The 23,131-nt window shown below is 41.5% G+C and overlaps 2 protein-coding genes and 2 long non-coding RNA genes across 5 annotated transcripts in view; 2 read left to right on the plus strand and 2 right to left on the minus strand.

The window, feature by feature from the left end:
• Positions 1–17,083, plus strand: part of shank3b (SH3 and multiple ankyrin repeat domains 3b) — a 31,286-nt gene extending 14,203 nt beyond the window's left edge. The window contains exons 4-28 of the mRNA XM_025058062.1: positions 509–712; positions 801–872; positions 981–1,089; positions 1,196–1,347; positions 2,065–2,194; positions 2,605–2,642; positions 2,806–2,922; positions 3,014–3,091; positions 4,051–4,117; positions 4,270–4,489; positions 4,590–4,759; positions 4,827–4,937; positions 5,088–5,166; positions 5,246–5,328; positions 5,419–5,543; positions 5,624–5,756; positions 6,687–6,767; positions 6,859–6,876; positions 8,037–8,167; positions 8,254–8,347; positions 8,643–9,260; positions 9,427–9,720; positions 9,913–11,221; positions 11,330–11,356; positions 12,110–17,083. Coding sequence (XP_024913830.1) covers positions 509–712; positions 801–872; positions 981–1,089; positions 1,196–1,347; positions 2,065–2,194; positions 2,605–2,642; positions 2,806–2,922; positions 3,014–3,091; positions 4,051–4,117; positions 4,270–4,489; positions 4,590–4,759; positions 4,827–4,937; positions 5,088–5,166; positions 5,246–5,328; positions 5,419–5,543; positions 5,624–5,756; positions 6,687–6,767; positions 6,859–6,876; positions 8,037–8,167; positions 8,254–8,347; positions 8,643–9,260; positions 9,427–9,720; positions 9,913–11,221; positions 11,330–11,356; positions 12,110–12,704 — 5,055 coding nt within the window. The 3' untranslated portion in view covers positions 12,705–17,083. The remainder of the gene's footprint in view (positions 1–508; positions 713–800; positions 873–980; positions 1,090–1,195; positions 1,348–2,064; positions 2,195–2,604; positions 2,643–2,805; positions 2,923–3,013; positions 3,092–4,050; positions 4,118–4,269; positions 4,490–4,589; positions 4,760–4,826; positions 4,938–5,087; positions 5,167–5,245; positions 5,329–5,418; positions 5,544–5,623; positions 5,757–6,686; positions 6,768–6,858; positions 6,877–8,036; positions 8,168–8,253; positions 8,348–8,642; positions 9,261–9,426; positions 9,721–9,912; positions 11,222–11,329; positions 11,357–12,109) is intronic.
• Positions 4,594–6,756, minus strand: LOC103382510 (uncharacterized). The gene is made up of 5 exons (XR_003050464.1): positions 6,680–6,756; positions 5,603–5,829; positions 5,213–5,312; positions 4,809–4,896; positions 4,594–4,734 (listed from the first exon to the last, which is right to left on the minus strand). It is a non-coding gene; the product is annotated as an uncharacterized LOC103382510 (long non-coding RNA).
• LOC112487401 (uncharacterized) lies at positions 16,562–18,562 on the minus strand. Its single transcript, XR_003050465.1, has 2 exons — positions 18,049–18,562; positions 16,562–16,871 (listed from the first exon to the last, which is right to left on the minus strand). It is a non-coding gene; the product is annotated as an uncharacterized LOC112487401 (long non-coding RNA).
• A 141-nt stretch (positions 18,563–18,703) lies between these two features.
• tymp (thymidine phosphorylase) lies at positions 18,704–23,076 on the plus strand. Of its 2 annotated transcripts, none has more exons than XM_008315331.3 (10): positions 18,704–18,757; positions 19,798–19,921; positions 20,000–20,202; positions 20,440–20,538; positions 20,690–20,819; positions 21,126–21,244; positions 21,323–21,485; positions 21,950–22,177; positions 22,266–22,406; positions 22,479–23,076. In XM_008315331.3, exons 1-10 carry the CDS (start codon positions 18,740–18,742, stop codon positions 22,619–22,621), a joined length of 1,368 nt encoding a protein of 455 aa, XP_008313553.1. In that variant the 5' UTR covers positions 18,704–18,739; the 3' UTR covers positions 22,622–23,076. The 2 variants fall into 2 exon arrangements, with proteins under 2 accessions (XP_008313553.1, XP_024913829.1); XM_025058061.1 differs by lacking the exon at positions 18,704–18,757 and adding an exon at positions 18,915–19,240.
• Positions 23,077–23,131: the final 55 nt, after the last annotated feature.

A 23,131-nucleotide genomic window follows, 5' to 3' on the forward strand; every position in this document is an offset into this window, starting at 1 on the left:
GGCCTTTAATATCACTGTAGTAGTTACTCTTCTGCTCAGGCTGCAGTAACACCACGATAAATGTCTTTTTTCATTCTTCGAAAACTTGACAAAAAGGATTATAAATTGACCGAACAGGTGAGTTGCTCCGCATGTTTGTCTACTAATAAGTTCGAGAAACACAGTGGAACCTCGAGATACGAGCGTCCCGACATGCGAGAATTCCGAGATACGAGCTAGCCTTCGAGCAAATTTTTGCTTTGAGATACGACTAAAGATTCGAGATACGAGCACGCTAGCAGACGCGTATCTCAAGGTTCCACTGTATTGACAAAAGTAGTCCTCGATTGGTAACCAAAAATGCTAGCATACCCACAAAAAGCTGAAGGCGATTCTTACCCATAACAACCTAAAATATTAAAGTCAGCGCTAGTGGAACTTCAGCTTCACTTTCCTTCATTTCTATTTATCTTAAAGTAAACCTGAGTTACAGACGATTTTTTTTTTCTCATTTTTGTCTCACCTTCAGAAGTGTTTGCGATTTGACCCAGAGTTACCGGTCTGGACCAGTAAACAGAGGGTCCTGGTGACACTGACTCAGTCTCTATCAGATGTTCTGAACTACGGTCTCTTCCAGCCGGCATTCAATGGCCGAGCTGGGAAGTTCCTGGACGAGGAGCGCCTGCTGAAAGAGTATCCACTTCCCCCCATCACTCCCATCCCCTACCTGGAGGTCAGTTCTCAAAGAGAAAACCCTCACGTCACTAACAGTCACCGCCTCAGTACAAATCGACTTCACTGCTCGATGTCTCTGTTTTCAGTTTCGTTACAAGAGAAGAGTGTACACGCAGAGCTATGTGGACGATAAACAGTTGGCCAAGTTACACACCAAGGTAGAAATGTGCAACCAAAACAAAGTACAAACTCAATTTTCAAACTCAAAATTCGTCACAACTTCACCTCATTCACTGCACTGAGAAAGTTGTTGTCATGTTTTTCAGGCCAACCTCAAGCGTTTTATGGAACATGTTCACCAGAAAAATGTGGAGAAGGTTTCCAAATGGCTGGAGAAAGGCCTCGACCCAAACTTCCATGACTCGGACACTGGTGGTGCGGACCAAAGAACGTTTCTTACACTATAGGATACAGAATGAATATTTGTATTGAAGTGTATGAGATGTGTCTCTCTCTCTCTCTCTGTGTCCACGTGTCTCAGAGTGTCCTCTGACTCTGGCTGTCCAGCTGGAGGAGAGCTGTGAACTCATCAAAGTCCTGCGTTGCGGTGGCGCTCATCTGGACTTCAGGACCAGGGACGGCATCACGGCTCTGCACCGAGCGGTTCTCTGCAGGAACAGCGCTTCACTCACTGTGAGGATACAATGTTGTCTTCTGCGGTTTAAACTGACCACAGGGGGGCAGCAGCCGACAAGCAGCCCCCGTGTCCCTGTGAGAGAGAAATCGCACATTACTTTGGTGAAGATTGAATTGGAAAACGGTCTTGCAATAAAATAAAACAGCGAACACACACTTTAGATAAAGGTAAAACAGCGAACACACACTTTAGATAAGGGTTGCCCAATAGGTGGATCGGGATCTACTAGTAGATCGCAAACAATTACTGGTAGATCATGGAAAAATAAAATAAAAAAATAATTAATACAAATAAAATGTACGAATGTACGAATTATTGTGCTTAGATCGTGGAAAATTAGAATTAAAAAAAAATATATATATTAATACAAATAAAATTTACGAATGTACAAATTAATCAGATTGTGCCGTACAGCTACATAAATAATCCAGAGGTTCCCAAAGTAGGGGGTGCGCCCCCTGGGACACAAAATCTGTTTATATGTCTTGTTTTTTTGGGGGGTGGGTGGTGCGAATTTTGTTATGAACCAAAGGGGGCCCCAGCAGAGAAAGGTTGGGAACCACGAAATTTAGTATGTTCAGTTCATTTAAGTAAATATATATTTATGTATTTACTGTGTTAAATGTCAAGTTTTAAATATTGTAGAATTAATCGCACTCATTCTTATGTCACCAGTGACTCAAGTTTAACTGCAACAACTTTTTTTTCCTTAGACCTTGTTGGACCTCGGAGCTTCTCCAGACTACAAGGACAGTCGTGGCCTAACTCCTCTCTACCACTCTGCCATGGTGGGTGGTGCCCCCTACTGCTGCGAGCTGCTACTACAGGACCACGCCACCATTGGTATGGAGGCCCACACTAATCAATCCTGTTAAATATATATATATATGTTTTAGATGGACTTTGAATACATTTACTCAAATACTGAAATCAGGGTTTGGGTTTTTTTGCAGTGATTTTTTTAACATATAAGATATAAAATCAGCCTAGAAATAGCTAGTAGTTAACACACGGTGAGAGCAAAAAAAAAACAAACAAACATATATTTTATTTTAATTTATACTCACCATAGCTATGTCTAGGCTGGTTTTATATCTTTTGTGGGGGAAAATCTGCTTTTGCCATCATTAATTTGAAACCTCAAATATATCTATATAAATATCTGCAAATATAACACTATTCATTTTTTTGTTGTGTTTTTTTTCAGAAATAAAAAAAACTCTAATGATATAATTGCCTTTTTATGATTACAGGGATGACTGATGAAAATGGATGGCAAGAAATTCATCAGGTGACACACACAGACGCACACACACATTTTTGTAATCATCATCATCATCATCATCATCATCGTAATCATCATCATCATCATCATCATCAGTGTAATGACTCGCACTAATGTCATGTCAAAGATCCTCGCAGTTATGATTGTGTGTGTGTGTGTGTGTGTTCAGGCATGTCGCTATGGCAACGTTCAGCACTTGGAGCACTTGCTCTTTTATGGCGCCGACATGGGTTCCCAGAATGCTTCAGGAAACACCGCACTTCACCTGTGTGCACTTTACAATCAGGTACTAAAGCAACACCAGCCGATGATAACAGCACATCTCAAACTCATTAATCACGACATGACTAAAGAACAGGGGGCGACTGTTTTTGCAGGATAGCTGTGCTCGAGTGCTGCTGTTCAGAGGAGCCAACAAGGACGTCAAGAACTACAACAACCAGACTGCCTTTCAGGTGAATGAAAAGTAAAGCAGGTCTGAGGGCAGCTCTTCTTTCACCTGCAGGGAACTTTCCACTACGGCTGTGGCAGCATCTAATTCTTCCAAGTTTTAATCTTAGCTCACTTGATTGGAGGTCCTTTAAATTGTGTGATACTGTTGCGTAAAAACTTATGCTAGCAGCCAGACATGCGCGTTGGCTAAAGCTATTAACAACTTCATGACGAAAAGCTAAATTGTTGTATTGCTGATTGAACGGTTGGGCTTTTGGGGGCTGAAGCCTGAATGTCCCGCCCGTCCCCTGTCCACTAGCCCGCACTCACATTACCCCAGAGGCAAGCGAGCTAAAGCCCAGTTGCCGCCAACACACATGTCCATCCATCCATCCATCTTTGTCCACTTACTGGGTCGCGGGGGAGCAGTCTCCACGACTGCCCCACAAATCACACCACACCGTACCAGTCCCTCGTAAACCTTCCTGCGGGTGGTGAGTCCACCGGAAGGCGCCAAACACGATAACCGGGATTCGATCTTGCCCAGGAGGTGAACCCTGGGGTTCCACACCAATGACAGAGACGTTGCCTCTGAGTCAAAGCGCCACGACACATACGTCAGTGACTGTTATTATATGTGGTTAAAGCACCGCGATCAAGAGCAAGTTCCACAACAACGGCTGCTTTTTGAATATCTTCAAAATAGTCGGCCCTCGCCGGTGTCTTAACTGATTCGCTGTGCAAGGCGGTTGGTTGAAGTCAATCGTGCTGCACACATACAGCAGTAATAATATTTAAGCACATTTGTGGAGCTCTATCATCTGGTCTCTAGAGTATTTTCCCTGTCACCGTCTCTCTGCACTGCTGCCACCTCACAGCCTGGAGTAAGTTATTTATACTGGAATTAATTCATCAAAATGAAACTGTTAAAGTCCTAGACCAATACTGTAATTAACACGTGGGTGTGTGTGTGTGTGAACAGGTGGCGATTATTGCTGGAAACTTCGATCTGGCAGAAATCATTAAGATTCATAAACATTCTGATGTTGGTGAGTTTTAACACGTCGTGGTCACAGGCCTGTGTTTTTACCTGTAACCAGTAGCTGGTTAACTCTGTCTCTGTGTGCGTGTGTGGGTGTGTGTGTGCATGTGTGTGTGTTTGTGTGTTTGTGTGTGTGTGTCTGCATTTGTGTCTAAGTAGTTCCCTTCAGAGAAACTCCCTCCTACACCAAACGTCGTAGAATGGGCATGACCCGGACACCGGCAGGAAACGGTCTGTCATCTCCTCGTTCCCTGATTCGTTCGGCCAGCGACAACGCTCTGGAGAGTCCGGCCTCCTCCCCCGGTCCTTCGCTCCAAAGCTTGGAAACACACCTGGATACACACACACACTCACTGCGTCGTCACACACGTCGACTCAGGTATGAACTTGTTCTTGAAGAAGCAGGAAGTCTAACACCGAACGATTTCTGACTTCTCTCTGTCTCCTGTTATCTAACCTTTGACCCTTTCCAGCCCCAGCGGTGGGGGTCATGTAGAGACCAGTCCCCCCTCCTCTCCTCCTCTGACACCTCAGATGCGAAAGAGGAGGCTCTACAGTGCTGTCCCGGGGCGCACCTTCATCGCCACCCGCTCCCACGTCCCTCAGGGTCCAGGAGAGATCCAGCTGCACCGTGGAGAGAGGGTCAAAGGTCGGTCCACTGTGTGGTTGTTAAAAGCGCCGTTAGGTCGTTTACTCACAAAGCGTTTTGTTCGCAGTGTTGTCCATCGGCGAGGGGGGGTTCTGGGAAGGAAGCGTCAAAGGAAGAACAGGCTGGTTTCCTGCAGACTGTGTAGAAGAAGTTCAGATGAGACAGTACGACCCCACTGCTTAATTGCAGTTTAAACTGCACCTTGTCCTGAACACATCACACACACACATCACACACATACGCACACACACATCACACACATCACACACACACGCTGTCATAATCACTGATTATGTGAGCGAGTTTTAACCATAAATGTGATGCGTTTCAGAAACACGGGAGGACCGCACCAAGAGACTGTTCAGACACTACACCGTTGGATCCTATGACAACTACACCTCTTACAGGTTGAGTGCTGTCATTACACCGCCTGTTCTCACGCCTGTGATTGACCTTTTTATTCATCAGTCGTTCTCTGTATCGCAGCGATTATGTGATTGAGGAGAAGACAGCGGTGCTGCAGAAGAGAGACAGCGAGGGGTTCGGCTTCGTCCTGAGAGGAGCCAAAGGTAAAAAAGAGGAAAAGGAAGATATTGGAATCACTGACGTACGTGACTAGTGAACAGTAAACCCATCTATTAACATCATTATTATTCCAGCTGAGACACCTATAGAGGAGTTTGCACCAACGCCCGCGTTTCCTGCTCTTCAGTACCTGGAGTCTGTTGACCAGGGGGGCGTGGCCTGGAGAGCAGGGCTCAGGACAGGAGACTTTCTTATAGAGGTTCGTCACCTGCACCATTACTACATACATGAAAACTGTTTGAGTATATTTATATATACCTGTGTGTGTGTGCGGCTCAGGTGAACGGTAATGATGTGGTGAAGGTGGGTCACCGTCAGGTGGTGGCTCTGATTCGTCAGGGAGGAAGTCGGCTGTTGATGAAAGTCGTGTCCGTCTCCAGGAAGTCCGAGTCTAACCTCATCAGGAAGAAAGGTGCCACCTTCACTGTCCACTGCACCAGTCTGTTCTATTCATCTGAGCTTCCCAGCAACGACTTGTTTCTGATCTATAATAATCATAATAATAATAATGACTTAGATTTGGTTCTCAAATATATGATGTTATGAAATATATGATGTTATGTTAAACCGCTTAGAGGAAAATAACATAACATATATATACACACATATATACACAGTATATATATACACATATATATATATACACATACATACAAATATATGTATACACACATATATATATACAGTATATATATACACATATATATGTGTATACATATATGTGTATATATACTGTGTATATATATATATACACACACATTTGGGAAGATATATATCGGCCCAAATGTATACACATATATGTATATACATATATATGTGTATATATATACTGTGTATATATATGTGTGTGTGTATGTATATATATATATACATATAGAGATGTCCGATATATCTCCGATATATCTGCCCAAATGTTAGCATATTTTGTAATATCTGTAAGAATCGGTTTTTCCTCCGATAGTGAAAAGCCGATAACACAATACCTAGATCATGCTAACAACAAATGCTAACAACATGACCATGTAAAATACCAGGAATCCCCTCCTTTTCAAACATCTGTGAACCAGCAACCAAAGCAAAAATGTCCCCTTCAGTGTGGGGAATGTCTGCAGTAATGCTGTCTCACTGCATTATCGTTTCAAGAGTATTGACATACCAATCCAATATTAGACTTTCAGCAAATCTGGAGGACCATTTTTTAAATTAAATACAATATTTTTGACTGTAAAAGTAATTCAATATCTGAGAGAACGAAGACACTTTATTACTTCCACTGTCGACTGTTAATATGACCCTCTGTGACTTTTCTCTAACTGTATCCTGATTGGCTCTCACCTCTTAGCTCCACCCCCTCCAAAAAGAGCCCCTAGCACCTCGCTGACACTCAGATCCAAGTCCATGACCGCTGACCTGGAGGAGATAGGTAAAACAAACACACACATTTACACAAACAAACACAGAGTGTGGAGTCACACAGCAGCAGCACATGTTGTTGATCTCTGCTCTTTCTGCAGCCAGGAGGAGGCGCTTTGGTGAGTCACGTGGACTCGGTGGTGCATCTCTTGTTGTGTTTTTAGTTTTTTGGTCTTGCAATGTCGGACAGTGATTGTGACGTTAGAAGTTTTGGATGTAAATGGTTAAGTTTTGGCATGAAATCGGTCTTTTGTCTCACTGTTGTTGTGGCTTGAAACATTGGTTGTAAATCATGGCCGAAAAAACCTGGACACAATGTTCAAGGTCATCAAGGTTGCAAAAGCAAACATAATGCACATAAACCAAGCTTCCTGACATTACTGTTCAGACCCAGCACCCCTTTGTTAATACTCAATTTCTTGATGTAGGTCACTCACAGCTATCTTTTCGGGGTCTAACTTTTGGTGTTGTTTTCAAACTATTTTCCAATTGTCGCAAGAAAAGACATTTTGTGCATGTAGACATTCAAAATTAAGACTTTACCAAAAAAAAAAAAAAACAAACAAACACAATTGATGTGGAACTTATTGGGAAATGCGGCACCTCAGACTAGCCTTGGATCAATCCGTCACCAAAATTCTCTTGATAGTGTCCGAACACCGAGCAAAACATTAGACATTTATTGCATGGAAACGCCAGGCAATATTTTACTATAAAAAAAATAAATAAAGGTTTAGCTGACTGTGCAGAAGAGGAAGATGTTTTGAATCCACAAGGGCGACAAAAAAGTCGACCTCTTGTTAGCTTCAGAGGATGGCTTTGAAGTTTATTTATCTGATAGTCCTACAAAGTCCTGTAACTTCCAAATTAGGTATATTTATGACAGTGGTCATTCTTAGGACTGACCTTGGACATTCCCAACCATCTGTGATTGAAAAAAACCCTATACTCTACTCTCGCCAAGTGGACAACTCTCAACTACTCAAGATATAGCAAAATGTAGCTGTTACTCTAACAAAAATATTCAAAAGGTAGTACTGTGGTACTTCCTTAGGCCCCACCTTCTCTTATTTGTAAGAACTGTGCATCCCCGGATATACACAGTTTGCATCTCTTTACTTTTTACAGACTGTGTGTGTAATCATTGATTTTCTAGCTGAAACTCCCAGGGTTCATTAAGATGTTGTGGTCATGTTGTGATGTCATGAGTATTTATTCCTGGTTCAAGTTTCTATTTTTGGTTTTGTCCATGCCTTGTTTTTGTGTCTTTTGCTTTCAGAGAAGCTTGATGAGATGTTAGCTAGCGGTCAACCAGAAGTCGTCCTAAGGGCTCGTCCATCGGATGATTTTAGAGCTGCAACAGTCAAACAGCGACCAACCAGTCGACGAATCACGCAGGCTGAGATTAATGTAAGAGGTGTTTCCTAAATGTAGTTACGACAGGCCCATCAGTTTCGAGCATGATGGCAATAATTAGTCTGCTCTGTTATGTTTAGTCGCTGTTCGAGCGTCAGGGTCTGGTCCCACCTTCGGTCCCAGAGAAGAACACCATGCCTTTACCTAGAGGAATGTCCAGAACCAAGAGCTTTGGTGAGATACACAACATACATGGGTACTCTAGGAAGGAGATCTAGGTAATGGGGCTTGCCCCAATTTTCTAGATGTTCCACCTCTTTTGAAGAACACTTAAGTCACTTTCCTAGACCTACAGTCCTCAGCAATCAGAAAATATCTGTGTATCTTCTCAATCAACCAAGTCGTGGTTTCTTTACAACTGCAGCTCTACGCTAACTACCATATTAGCGTTCTAAATCTCAAAGTTGTCTCAGTTGTCTCTTGGATTTCTTGGCCTCATTTCTGACATTTGTCCATGTTACTTTGACAGGCACACCTGAGGATGACAGGATCACAGCTCTGATCAACGAGAGTCGATTTCCACGGAGCTCGTCACTGACCGACAGTTTCATCCCTCCTCCTCCTCAAACAGCTCCGCCTCCTCCACCCTCTGCCTCCTCCATGTCCTCGCTCTACCTCCTTGATTCTGGACCTCCTCCTTCATTCCTTCCCCCTCCTCCGCCAGCTAGAGGTGAGGGACTAACCCGCTCTAGCTTTAAACCAGGAGCGGAGCCAAGGTTGCAAGAGCTTACCGATTCTCCAACAAGAAGTCACAGTCACGCCGAGAGGCAAAGGAAGGCAAGGTCAATGATCATCCTGCAGGACACGCCTCCGCCACTGCAGCCTGACATCCACGCTGCTACTGCCATTACACACACCACTCTGCACACTGCTACACACACTGCCACGCACACACTTCACACCACCACCCACACCTCCAGCCTGTCTCTCCACAGCACCAGCCCTGCCCTTGGCCACTCACCACTGTCACGCCGCCGAGCTAGACCAATAGAAAACCCATATGCTAATGTGGGACAGCAGGCTCCACCCACCAAACCGCAGAGGAGGAAGTCACCTTTGCTGAAACAACTTCCCGTTGAGGAGCAGGGTCAGCTTTTATGTCTTGGAATGTTTTGAGCATGGTTTAAATATTACATAAATTATGATGATTTTTTTAAAGTAGACGCCTCTTCTCTATTGTCCTGCTTCATGCTTGTGATTAAGAATAATATACCACTACACAGTCTTACTCTTCATCATTTATTTTCTTACAGGACTTGGGATCAAAGATCATGATCTTTCCAAGTCAGATGGACTCACACCTAGCAGCCCGAGCAGAGCAGAATTGTACCAGCAGCAGGTTCTTTCGGAACGTGCTAGAGTCCAGGGTCGTAGATCATCGCTCTTTTTGTCTGTTGAGGGGGCAGGGTCAGAAAATCAGACAACACCACTTCTAACTCAGAGCCATTCCATGGATGACCTTGGTGAGCTTCCTCCACCTGCACCTGTCCTATCGCCTTCACCAACGCCTCACACCTTCCTCCATCCGCTTACTGGTAAACCTCTTGGTAAGTCTGAAACCTAACTCTTTGATATCTTCTTTCAAGGCAAAGTCTTGGATAGTACCTTAAAGTACCTTTACAAAACAGGACACCCCATTAGTAGGACACCCATTACTTGAATCAGTTCACCAATTGCAATCGACAAATGGAAACACCACAATGAAGGACCTATCGTTATCGTTATTCTTTTTTTTTCAGATCCCGCCTCTCCACTTGCCTTGGCTCTTGCTGCACGAGAAAGAGCACTAACCGCGCGTACTCCAAGTCCAGAACCTCGAACTAAACACACATCTGCTTCCACAACACCAATTCCCACCCCAGCCGCTAGCCCCGAGGGGAGACACAAACGCACCCCTCTCCCAACACCTCACAGCAGCCCTGAGCCGAGATCAAAGCGCACCACACCACAAACCAGCCCAGAGCCACGGACCAAGCGAACAACTCCTCAAACCAGCCCCGAACTGCGACATAAACGCATAACCCCACCTCTGTTTCCTGACGGACAGGTGGAACGTCCAGAGACAGAGGGAGGTGTGACATCACCTGCTGCCCCTTCCCCTGAACGCTGGAGACCAACCCCCCTGCCACCGTTGTCCAATGAAAGCCACTCTACTCTGATTGACAGGCGGAGGAGCCTCACAGTAGGCAGCTCTGAAGAGGAGGGTGCAGCTTACACTGTAACACTTCCACCAGCATTGCTTTCATCCAGTGACGAGGAAACCAGGGAAGAACTGCGCAGAATTGGTCTTGTGACGCCTCCTCTTGCCTTTTCTAATTCTCCTGCTCCTGCTCCCCCATCTTCACTCACCCTCTTGCCACGACGAGGTGGGGAGGGTGGAATAGAAAGTGGTCCCGATTCCATTGGAAGAAGGGAAGAGGAGGAGACAGTTGATGAAAGGCTTCATGACACTGCCTCTTCTCCTAGCTCACTCCCTCCTTCCATCACCTTAGCTTCTCCTCCTGGTCCTTCCTCCCCTTCCTCCCCTCCTGCCAGTCACCCAACCTCTTCCTCTGCTGCTACATCTCCCTCAGCCCTAAAACCCCGCCTTCGTTCACCGATCGGCCGAGGTCGATCAGCACTTCGAGACCCACTGCTGAAACAATCATCAGACAGTGAACTCCTCCCCTCTGCTGCATCATCCTCCCCTTCCTCTCCTCTCTGTTCCTCACCCACCGGTGTTAGTGGAGCTGGACGGCAGCCACGTTACTTATTTCAGAGGAGGTCCAAGTTATGGGGGGGTGGAGACGACCGTATTGAGGAGCGCCGTGGTCTGAGTCCAGATGAAGGAATTGGGCGCCCGGCAGCATTGGGAGGTCAGGGGCCGAGTTCAGGTTCAGTTGTAGATCTGACCAGTCGGTCAGCATCGGCATTGGAGCTTAGTGGCAGGGCAGGGTCCGGATTGGATTTGGCTAATCGGCTACACCTGCTAAACAAAGATAGCCATTCTCTTGGCGAGGAGCCAAGTCCCTTAGACCCTGGTCGCAGGTCTCCCGTAGGAGGTGCCAGGTAAATAGACTCCCTCATATTTTAAACAAGTTAGTTTTATTACTTCTCGGAAAGTATGTGTGTGTGCATGTATGAGTGTAACAGAATATGTTGTTTGTGTTGTTCCAGATGTGTGGACAGAGGAGAGAGTAAATCGTAGGTTTTTAACTCTGGTAAACATTTCTGAATCTTATTATCGCCAAGCTATGATTTTCATCAGCTAACAGCTAACAAAAGTCTCGCCGCCAAGCTATGATTTTCATCAGCTAACAAAAGCTAACAAAAGTCTCGCCTATTATTCTTTTCGATGACTAACTGCTCAAACTCAGTGCAATGCAATTATTTACTTATCGTTTGTAATTGTCTCTCACTAACTTTAGCAAGAGTTTGGCTGCCGAAGATTAGTTGTATTGTCTTTAATTGTTGTACTCAATAAAACCTTTTTTTGGCCAGGAATTATGTGCATTTCCACACAGGATCAAGGAACTTCAAGGTAGTAATGGCACTGGGTTTTAGCCCCCAATATGGTCCATGCTAAAGAGAAAGTTCTATCAGGTAGTAGAGGTGCTAATAATTTGGAGCTTGGAAGTTCTATCAGGTAGTAGAGGTGCTAAGAATTTGGAGCTCTGCAGCCTTTCCTAAATGATAAAGACCTTAATGCTTTTAATTTCACACCGCCTTTGCCTGAGAGCAAAATCCAAATTACTTTTGCCAATAAACAAATGACAAAATACTATTTAGCATTTGTTTATGGGTCTAACCACAATGGAAGTGCAGTACATTGTAAATAAAATGCAACTTCAATGTTTTAATGACCAGAAATATTGCTGGCCTAATACATGGTAAAACCTGGGTTTTGCGACATGAAACCCCTCAGATGGTCTGTTACCACTTGTCTTTGTCTTTCAGGTTGTTTTCCAGTCTCGGTGAACTCCATACAATTTCACAGCGAGGATACGGCGCTAGCTACACTGTTCGACCAGGAAGTCGTTATCCTGTCACCCGCCGGAGCCCCTCCCCCTCTCCTTCACCTGCCGAAAGGTCAGTGGCACTCGCCTCCTCTCCCACCACCTGCCCTGAAAGGCCAGACCTGAGCTCAGGTCGGGGTTTAACCATCCTGAAGTCGTCTAGTCTTAGTCTCCCCTCTGAACCAAAGGAGGTTCGGTTTGTAATGCGAAGTGCCAGTGCACGGACCAGGTCCCGCTCACCATCACCTTCGCCACATGCCTCCCCCTGCCCTTCCCCAGTTCTCAGCGGTCCTCTGCTGGCTCTTCGGCCATGGAGGCAGCGACCCCTTAATCTGTGGAACAAGTACGATGTGGGCGACTGGTTGGAGAGTATAGGTTTGGCCGAACACCGCCAACGCTTCCAGGATCATGAGATCGAAGGTTCCCACTTGCCCGCCCTCACCAAGGAGGACTACGTAGAGCTGGGTGTCACCAGACTTGGGCACAGGATCAACATAGAGAGGGCACTGAGACAGCTGCTGGATGGTTCCACTTGACCCTTCATCTCTGACAATTGACCTTTAGGCACCCAGAACTGTGACCTCATAATCCCTGACCACTGGTCAGACTTTAGGCCACCTCTTTGATTAGAAAATATAAGCAATGTCTGATTTTGAAGTTGTCAAAATCATTCAGAACCTAGCTCTCTGTGACATTTTGGCTCATCAGCTGTTTCATCAACAAGTTTGCAGATCTGTGTCCAGCATTTAGCTTTATGTGTCCACTAAATATACCATAAGATCCATCCTTAGATTAATATTTTCTGTGTAAAAAACGGATTAAAATACACAAAAGGAAGGTTTGACTCTTCAAATTTACTACTGCATATAATTTTAAATCAGATATATCCTAGAGGTTGGAACGTAAAACACCTTGTGACTATGTGCAATTGTCTTACAAGGTTAAATAGCATTTTCTCCAGTTCGAATAATTTGCTTTTCTCCAAAATCTACATCAGTTACATTTGTATTTATAACAGCCAATAACAGATTGAGATATTCTTTTGCTGGACACAGAACCCTGAAATGTACCACCAAGTTAGGGTCCCTGAGTCAAACAGCTGATTGGACAAACTGACCACTGATAAGATGACGAAGGCAGACGCTCTCAGACTAGGATAGTTAGCAACAGATCTTAGACAAAGACTCTTAACTCTTCCTTTCTTAATAAATTCTTGTGTCTCAGCATTTTTATTTTCATTGTTATCACTCACAAAGACTTTGTGTTAATTTTAGGTTGATATCTTAACACTGATTATTTAGAACCTAGGAATAACAAGTAATAATAATATGGTGATGATTTAAAAGAGTTTAATTGTTTGGGATTTTTTTTTTGACTTCCTTATGATTTGACAATGAGTTGAATTTTCCGGTGGCGACGTTTTGGAATTCATGATGATTTGTCAATGAGTGTGATGTCGTGCTGACGTGCTGTGTGTTTTCAGCTGAGCTCAAACTGTAAAACCTCTCTGGTTTCTAAACCTGCCTATTGAGGGCTTTACTGTACATGGTGCTATTTGTTTAAAGCCATTTGTACAGACTTTTCACTCCTCCTCAACCTCCTCCCTCTATACCTTCTTTAATCTGATTTTTCCAAAACTCTTGGGTTAAATACCTTAATTTAAGAGAAAGAAAACTGAACTAAAGTAAACAAATCTTCACTCACCACCACCAGAAACAGGCCATAAATGGAGTTTTCTCCCTGCCATATTAGGGAATTCTTCCCTGCCATGAGGAGTTTCCTCCTAAACCTAATTTTTCTCAAAGGCTATAAGTGGAGTTAACTCTTTAACGTATTAATAATTGATTTAATTTTTATAGTTTTACTATCGATTAAGTCACAATGGTAAAATAAACTCTAGGAACTCTAGGAAAATCATTTATTGAAAACCTGGAATTTTTGTTGGTTTTATTTTGATGAATGATTCAGTTTCAAACCAAAAGATTAGTATAGTGGAATGTTCTGCCTAGCTTAGCACTAAGACTGGTAGCAAGGTAAACCTGATAGATTAGCCTAATCAGCGTCTGAAGCGAAATTACATATTGTTACAAGGAATATGTTCAACTGTCTGATAATTGGCTAAAATGATAAGCTAAGCTAATGCTGAAAGGACAGTGATTGCAAAAAAAGAACGTCTACCCGGGCCTCCTGTCGTAGCACATAGACAGAACGCAAAATCGAGAACGAGAAATTGGTCTGATCTGGAGCTTTTGATGCATCTTGGCAAACAAAGTTACAAATATCACTTAATATAAATCATTTAAACAAGTAAATACATTTTTCTTAATTTAAACAGCATCTCTATATTACAAAGCTACAATTTTATTCCCACAATTGTCCAAATTATCTTATCAGAGCTTTTTTTTAAATACTACAGACATAAACCAGATTCTCCTTTTCACGCCTCACTGAAGCACAATCAATATCACAGTGCCTGTTTCCAAACAAACTGTACTTTTGTCCTTTCTAACAGAAGAACCAGAACATGTGCCAATGACAGTTACCTTTTATACAGTAGCTCTAACACCTGCCAAATAGTAGAGCAGAGGCAGATAATGTACCATAGTCCATGTATAGAACATTACTCTAGACTTTATAGACTCTAGTATATAGCATACATTAAGCTAGGATAATAATGTAGCTATAAAGCCACAAATACATATATAAAGTATAGTAGAAGATTTATACAGTAATATTTTGTTAGTCTTTGAGGTCTCTATCGATGTGTTATATTCAGACTCTATAAACATTTTAAATCTATTAGCTGTTAATCTGCTGCTAACTTCACACTTACATTATCACACTTGAAAAAAATAAAAATAAAAAAAATCAATTGAGTGACAATCTCATATTTCTGACTAAACACCACTTTATTCCTAACATTTATATGTTTAAACAGCATTAAACAATGCTAGTGTGCCACTGTGGTCAACTCTGGAACTACATCATTGACCACAAATAAATATATATAAATATATATATGTTTATAAATCTTTTCCCAGAATCCAAACAAGATATTTTTGTGTGAGATTCTAGCATGGACAAGCACAGGCGAAAAACAGGAAAAAAGGAAGCGATATCCAACAACAAAGGCCAATGAACATGGGAATAAGCCATGTTTTTAAAAGTGTGAGGTTTTTGAAAGTGATTTTAGTCAATGATAGTTGTAAGAATATATAACATGGCATCACAGTTTTGAAAATCCAATATTAGATTTTGGTCATTTCAGAACAGTTAAAAAAGCCATAAAATAGCTTTAGATCATTTTCTAAAAGGTCTACAGTTTTTAAACTGCCACCCAACGGAGGATGTTGTTTTGTAAGTTGTCGAGTCCAAAAATATTAAACTGCATTTGTTTGTGCTACCAAATACTAATCACAAAGACTACACAACAAAATACTTAGATTCTGAATATAGGACACAGAAAATTCACACTAAAAGACAGTTTTAGTTCCCCTAAAGTGGATACTATTTGTGGTTAAATTTGGGCCACATCTCCTGGGCTGTTATTAACAAAATTTGTATTTCTTTATATAAGTTTAGAATTTTTTTTTTCATTTTGTTCAGGATTTTTCAGCATCCAATGGTGCTTTGAAATGGTTAAATGTCTACAAGATGAAATTGTGTTGTATTTGTAACATTGACACTGGAAAATATCTAAAAGCACTGGGTGACTTTCTAAAGAGGAGTAGTTTAAGTAGGGCCATAGAGTTTGTAAATGGTTAACGCCCCCTGACCATTTTTTTTCTTCTGTCTTCATTCAATGAAATACTTTAGCATTGTTTCCACCTTGGGCCAACACTCATGTGGGAATAAAAACATCTGCAAAGTCCTGAAAATATTGTAAGAACAGAACCAGCCTTTTCTTCTTACGAAACAAGAAACGTTCATTGTTCTGCGAATGTTTATACTAAGTAAATATCACTTTTTTCACAGGATTTAGAGACAAACATTTTTTCTCCACCAATGATATTTGATCAATTCTCAAAACACAGCAGATGTCGTACTGTGAAAACAGTTGTTACACACTTGGACACAAATACAGTACAACAGTAATTCATACTCCGGTGTCCGGTGCTAATGAAATCTGGTGAAACCAGATGATTCTTTGTCAGATTTAGCTATCATTCTGTCAAATTCTGGCGACCAGTTCTTGTTTGTTGAAACATTTTTAAAATCCCAGGTCTGGTTCTTCAAATCCAGACATTGCAGAACACATCTGTACTCAGAGGCAGATGTTTGTACTGTGTGTAAATCTTTTTTTCCTCACAGTCTGGCACTTGTTAAAGTTTTTTTTATTTATTTTTTTAACATTGAACATGAAAACATGACCCAACATCAGAGCTTAATATTAGTTTTAGTTCAATAATGTCAAATTTCACCCAAAAGAGAAAGAAAAAAATGGCACATTGAACAGAAACACAAAAAGCCTGTAAAAACATCTTACCTTTTCTGATTGGCTGAGAATCGTGTCTTTCTTCACCTTTCCTCCTGAAACGTCCCTCCTCCTGATTTTCACTTGGTCCTGATGATTTTACGGTCACTTCCTTTTTCTCCGTCCCACTTCCTCTTCCTCTCTGGCTTCCTCTTTTTACACTACATTTCTAGTTTCTTCTGGAGTGAGTGTTGTGTGTGTTGTATTGACTTTTTTTTTCTTCTTTTTTCTAAAAAAGAAAAATATATGAGAGCACACTATGACAACTGATAAGCTCTGCAATGGAACAAGACTTTAATCTTTATAATAAACTGTCATTTATTACAAATCTAACAGGTGATTACTTTCTTTCTGCTTCGTTACTGACCAGTTTCATTTTGACTGACATGTCTATTCTGTATTTCCTCCACTGCCAAAAAACATAGTAAAAACAAAAAAAACGTTTGTGGCGATAACAATTATCTTGATTTTATTTTTTGTAATTTTAATTGTATATATAAGAAAATTACTAAAAAGTATACAAAGTATAAAGTATTGCAGCATGAATACAATTTCGACAAAATATTTAATTTCTTGTGGCGTATGTAGTTTACAGGTGTGTGTATTGGCCAGAATCTAGCTAAATGATACATATCACGATATGGGTCAACGATACAATATATTAGAATATACTGGGATACTATAGGCATATTTCTGTATTATTTCTAATACATATTTATACAGCTTGTTGTGCGTACTAATCCGGCGGTCAAACACTGGCATAAAGTTGTTCTTTTTATGGTGAAGACTAATTCGCATTTGTCTTTTTCCAGGATTAAAATGCGTCAATATTACCACTGGATAACAACATACATAATTTACCCTCAATGGAGAATGTAATCTCTCTCATTTAGAAACGTACAATAAATGGCTATTTCGTAGTATTCCAGAAGCTTCTTTTAACCCTGCTACATATTTCCAGCCAATTGCGTAAGACAAGGATGACGTTTTTTTCTCAAAACAACGACGACCATTGGCTAAATTGTCAGCTGCGCCCGCCCAACCCCACGCGAAGACCTGTGCGGAAGTCGAGTTGGATTTAAAACAAAATGCGACAAAAACGTGGAGGAAAAAGTGAGAGTGTTGATATAACATTATTATGTACACACTATTTTAAGCCACCACATGGTAGCCGGTACTTTTAAGTAAAAAAAAACATACGTTATTTTCGACCATTCATTCGGTTAGCGTCATATTTGAAGACAGAGAAATAAAGTACTGCAAAATAAATGTCACAAATTGTAGAACGATTTTCGTTTTTTTGTTTAATCCTAAAACTATCTAAATGCGGAAAATACCAACTAAATTTTGTTCTTATGCTGGAAACAAACAAAAAAAGCCTTGTGTGTGATAATTCTGAAACCCACCTGACAAAGCTAGTCTTTAGCATCTGGATAGCCTCGGTGTCTTCTCGGAATTGAATTACGCCTTCATAAAAGTATGCCGTGTCTACTGAGCATGCGCATTAAAAACCATTACGCTTGCGCCTGTTCAAAAGTCATAAAATCAGAATACACCTGGAATAAAGGGGAAAAAATAATAAGTAATATATTTAATACGTTTTAAGTATTGCATCAAATGTAAAGTTTGAAGGGAAAAAAATTAAAAGAGCTTTTTTTTTTTACTGGCGCACGGAAAGAAGATTTATTTTGACCGGATTCTCAATTGAAAATTCTGTACAGAGTGAAAAAAAAGGCTTACTAAATAAACCTAGTGTGATCAGGAACTGATTGCTTAGTGACTGTTGAACTTGAACTTGGACCACTCCTCACAGATGTTAAATTCCTGGAATTCCTGGAGACCACAACAACCTCATTAGATGAGACACTTTAGTCCAGTTGTTAATATTAGAAAACTTCTGTGTAAACAAATGGACGTGACTTTCTTGGACAAAAACCAGCAGCAGAGGGCCCATAATCATTACCTTGGGCCAACAAGTTTATGTTTACAGTGTTGAGTTGAGCTAGAATCTGATTGGTTCTGGCAGCTCCTAAGGTCCTCCTTCCCCTTTGAGAATGTTTATGAGAAGGTTTATGAGCAGCTGCATGGTCAGTGTACATGCAGACACCAGACCAGGTAGGAACCAATGTTACTGAGTGTTTTTTTTAGTCTTACAGAGACTAATATATTTTCTTACTGTTAAAATATAATGTCTCCTAATGTGTCTTATTGTTTCTGCATGATATCCGTGGATCTCCCTTTTTCCATTTTTTTTCGGTACAATTATATTTTACTTTCACAAAGTGTGTTAAACACAATTTCCATGTTTCAATCAACAAACACACCCTGTTAGCTAAACAAAAAGGTGACTAAAGGTTGTGCTGTGAACTGAGATTTGAGTTCAGCTATAAGATAAAGTAAAAGTGAAAGTGTTCTATTTATCGTTGCACACCACCACACACACATTGAATTGTCTGTCCTCTGCATTCATTCCATCACGATGCTGTGAGTGTGTGGGGGAGTGGTCAGAGGAAGGGGAGACGGGGTCGGAGTCTGTGTGTGCACAAGACGGGGGACCAGGAAACGGACAGGGAGGGAGTTGGGCTTCCTGACTGCCTGGTGTGTGAAACTGTCTTTTAGCTTGCTGGTTGTGTTTCATCATTAGTGCTAGTTCCGCTGAGTTAGATTTTACTATAAATAATGCCATCAGTGTCTGGTCTGGATCAGGTCTTGTAGATCTGAGGTCATAAGACATGCGGGGTGAAGACAGTGAAAAGAAGTGAGAAGAAGGAGACAAACTAATGGAGAAAGAGGATATGAAAATGTTGCCATGGGAGTTCCACCAGCAGTCTAGGCCTATAGCAACATAACTAAGGGATAACTCAAGTGTGCTTGTGCCATCCGTTAGAAAATAAATAGAAATAGCGCCAGAGAGACGCCCGGTGATTTGTGTTGTTACAGGTCTTCAGATCTAATCTGAAACTATTTTTTCTACAACTTTTAATGCAAAAAATATTTCTAATTTTGAAAATATAAAAAATATTACACAAGTGCTGAAAGGCCGATCTAGAATTTTGGCTAATATGTGCCTATAAAGAACGGGTCAGAGGTTCTTAACTGCAACGCACACCATGCTCCTGTCCTCTTATCGTCAGCTACATTGTAATATTTTTCAGGTAAACATGCTGTCAATACCAGATGTTATCAGGAAGAAGAGAGATGGAGAGACATTGAGCGACGATGACATCAAACTGTTCATCGGCGCAGTCACAGAGAAATCCATTCAGGATGCTCAGACAGGTACAAACATTTGAAGACCATCGAAGCTCGTCGCCGGATGCTTCCACATCTCACGTGTCTCGATCTTTGCGCTGTAAGGTGCGATGCTCATGGCAATCTGGCAGAAGGGGATGGAGGTCACAGAGATCGAGTCCTTCACCAGGGAGATGATGCTGTCAGGGGAAGTGATGTCATGGCCGCAGGAGTGGGCAGGACAAGTGGTGGACAAACACTCCACAGGTGGAGTGGGAGACAAGGTTAGCCTGGTGTTAGCACCAGTGCTAGCCGCCTGTGGATTGAAGGTAGCCGTGTTTTAACTTTTATTACAGAAAAATTTCTAAAAATGTGCGGTTCTTTCCGTGTTTTAACTTTTATTACAGAAAAAATTCTAAAAATGTGGGGTTCTTTTTTTTTTTAGCATAGAGGTAAGTTGTGAATTATTGTTCAGTCAATCAGATGTAGTTCCTCCGTGGACCACTAGAAGGGTCAATGTAAATATAGACATAAGAGTGAAAATTTTCTTTTCGTATTTTCAACAGGTCCCGATGATAAGTGGGCGTGGCCTGGCCCACACAGGAGGAACTCTGGACAAATTGGAGTCAATACCAGGATTTAACATCCAGCAATCATCAGAGCAGGTTCAGAAAGTTGTTTGTTGTTGATGTTGATATACACTGCAGACTTTTCTTTGGCAAAAAAATAAAGGTGTTTGTGATTGTTTCCATTGTTTTGATCGATGAAGTGAACGTGAAATAAAAAATGTCAGGATTCATCTTGTTCTGAGCGCAGATTCTGAAGATCCTTGGCTCGGTGGGCTGTTGCATCGTGGGACAAACAGAGAAGATAGTTCCTGCAGACCGAGTCCTCTATGCCCAGAGGGACGCCACCAGCACTGTGGACAGTCTGCCACTCATCACAGGTATCAATGTAAACAATAAGAGTATGTTCACGGACATAAAACATCAGAACTTGTGTTCTGTGGCATAATGTAACGCAAACGAAAGAAAACAAAAGTATCACGATCCAGTGTATGGTGTACGACCAGCAAATGTAAACAAAGCCATCTTCTGTGTATAGCACCACGTGACAATGTATTCATCTGCTCTATGCTAGATAAACACAAAAGAAAACTTGGTCTTAAGCGACTTCAGGGTCGAGGTCGTCACGCCTGTCGTAAATCTGTTTGATCTCAGTTTCGCAGATAAGCCTTGTGTTTGTTTTGCAGGTTCAATCATCTCTAAGAAAGGAGCTGAGTCTTTATCGGCTCTGATTCTTGACGTGAAGTTCGGAAAAGCGGCTCTGTACAAAGACCTGGAGAGTGCTAAGAAGCTGGCGCAGTCCCTGGTATTAAACACTCTCAAAAACCTGGTATAAATGAATTCCACGTCACATCCAGAGAGCTGATTTTTTTTTAAGATTCAGGGGAGGGAAGGGAATGGTTTAGGAATGCGAACTGGAGCGGTGCTCAGCACTATGGACTCAGTGATTGGTCGAAATGTGGGCAACAGTCTGGAGGTGATTGAGTCTCTGGAGGCATTGAAGGGAAATGGTCCTGAAGATCTGATGGAACTGGTCACCACTCTGGGTACTTTTTTCTTTTGTTTTTAGGTAAAGTTTGTGCCATTCCAATTTTAAAATACTTAATTATCAGTTTTTTGGCTATTGTTAAATTATTATTATTGAGTATTTTTTTATTTTCAAAATTAACGGGCCAGCTTGAACACCCTAGTGGGCCAGTTTTGGCCCCCGGGCCATATGTTCGACGCCCCTGGTTTAAGGCATTCTGTGCAGTGGTGTGCCATGTCACAATGATTAATAATTAACTTTTCTTTTTTAGACTATTTTTAGGTCATGTCATCTGTGTGAAACCCAGGCATTGAAATCAGGTTTCCATTATCAGAGGAAAAAGCGGGGAAAAAATTCTTACCGATATTGTACAATATCAGCCAATAATATGGGTCAGCCGATATTATTGGACATCCCTAATAACCACATATACTGTATTAAAGGCATCACTCATACTTATGTAATTCTGCTTTGTTCATCTAGGGGGCATACTTCTATTAATGACCTCCAAGGCCTCCGACCTATCAGAAGGTAGGAAACAGGTTTTGGACGTAGTGAAAAGTGGAGCAGCTCTGCTTCGTTTCCAGGCCATGATGGAGGCTCAGGGCGTGGCCAAGAAAACTGCTGAGACACTATGCTCCGCCCACACTGACTACTTCAGCGTTCTGAGGAAATCTGAGCACCAGACTGAACTGAGGACATTAGCAGATGGTACAAAAACACAGAAAAAGACGATTCGGGTTTAAGCAAAAGTATTTAAACAATATTTAATGTATAACAATGGGACTTTTTTCTGAAGGTGCTGTCACAGGACTCGATGGTTTGGTTTTGGCGCAAGTTCTTCATAAGCTTGGGGCTGGACGATCAAAGGCTGGGGAACCTATCAATCACAGTGTAGGGGCGGAGCTACTGGTGTCATTTGGTCAGAAGGTGGAGAAAGGTGGGTTAGTCAAAAGTAATGGTTTTGATAAAGATAATGAAGACATGAATATATAATTTCTTTTGTCGTCAGGCACCCCCTGGCTGCGGATTCATTATGAGAAGCCATCCCTGACTCCAGACCAGATGAGTCGACTGCAGAACGCTCTTACCCTGGGATCAGACTCAAAAATGCAAACACAGAGTCTGGTCAAAGAGCTGCTGCTTCCAAATTAACACATACTGACGATTTAAGTAATTAACAATTGAATACTGCTGAGCATAACACAATATGCATGAACTGTGGGGATGATTAATTTAGATAATTATGAAAATCCTCTTTTAAACACTTCTGACATTAAAAAGAAGAATTTCAAGGGTTTTTACAAAAACTACTCGGTGGAGTTGCACATTGTCTTTGTGGACAAAGAGAAAGCATACAATAGGGTGCTTATGGCAGAATTTTTTGGATTGCGCAAGACAGTTGGGAGTGGCAGAGAAGTATGTGAAGATGGTGTATAATAATATATTATATATAATAATGTTTAGTGCAATTATGATAATTATGATAATTATATACAATGATAGAGGACGTTATAATACTCATTCCTTACTTTATTTACTTACCTTTTTACTTTGCTAACCAGAGTAATTTACAAGACAAATGAGTTTAATAGGGTTTTTACAAAAAATAATTATGAACTAATGATCTATTCTGTACTAATGCAATATCAATAAAATACAACT

This window comes from Cynoglossus semilaevis, chromosome 8, assembly GCF_000523025.1.
Source record: "Cynoglossus semilaevis isolate Cse_v1.0 chromosome 8, Cse_v1.0, whole genome shotgun sequence".
NCBI classification, from domain to species: Eukaryota; Metazoa; Chordata; class Actinopteri; order Pleuronectiformes; family Cynoglossidae; genus Cynoglossus; species Cynoglossus semilaevis.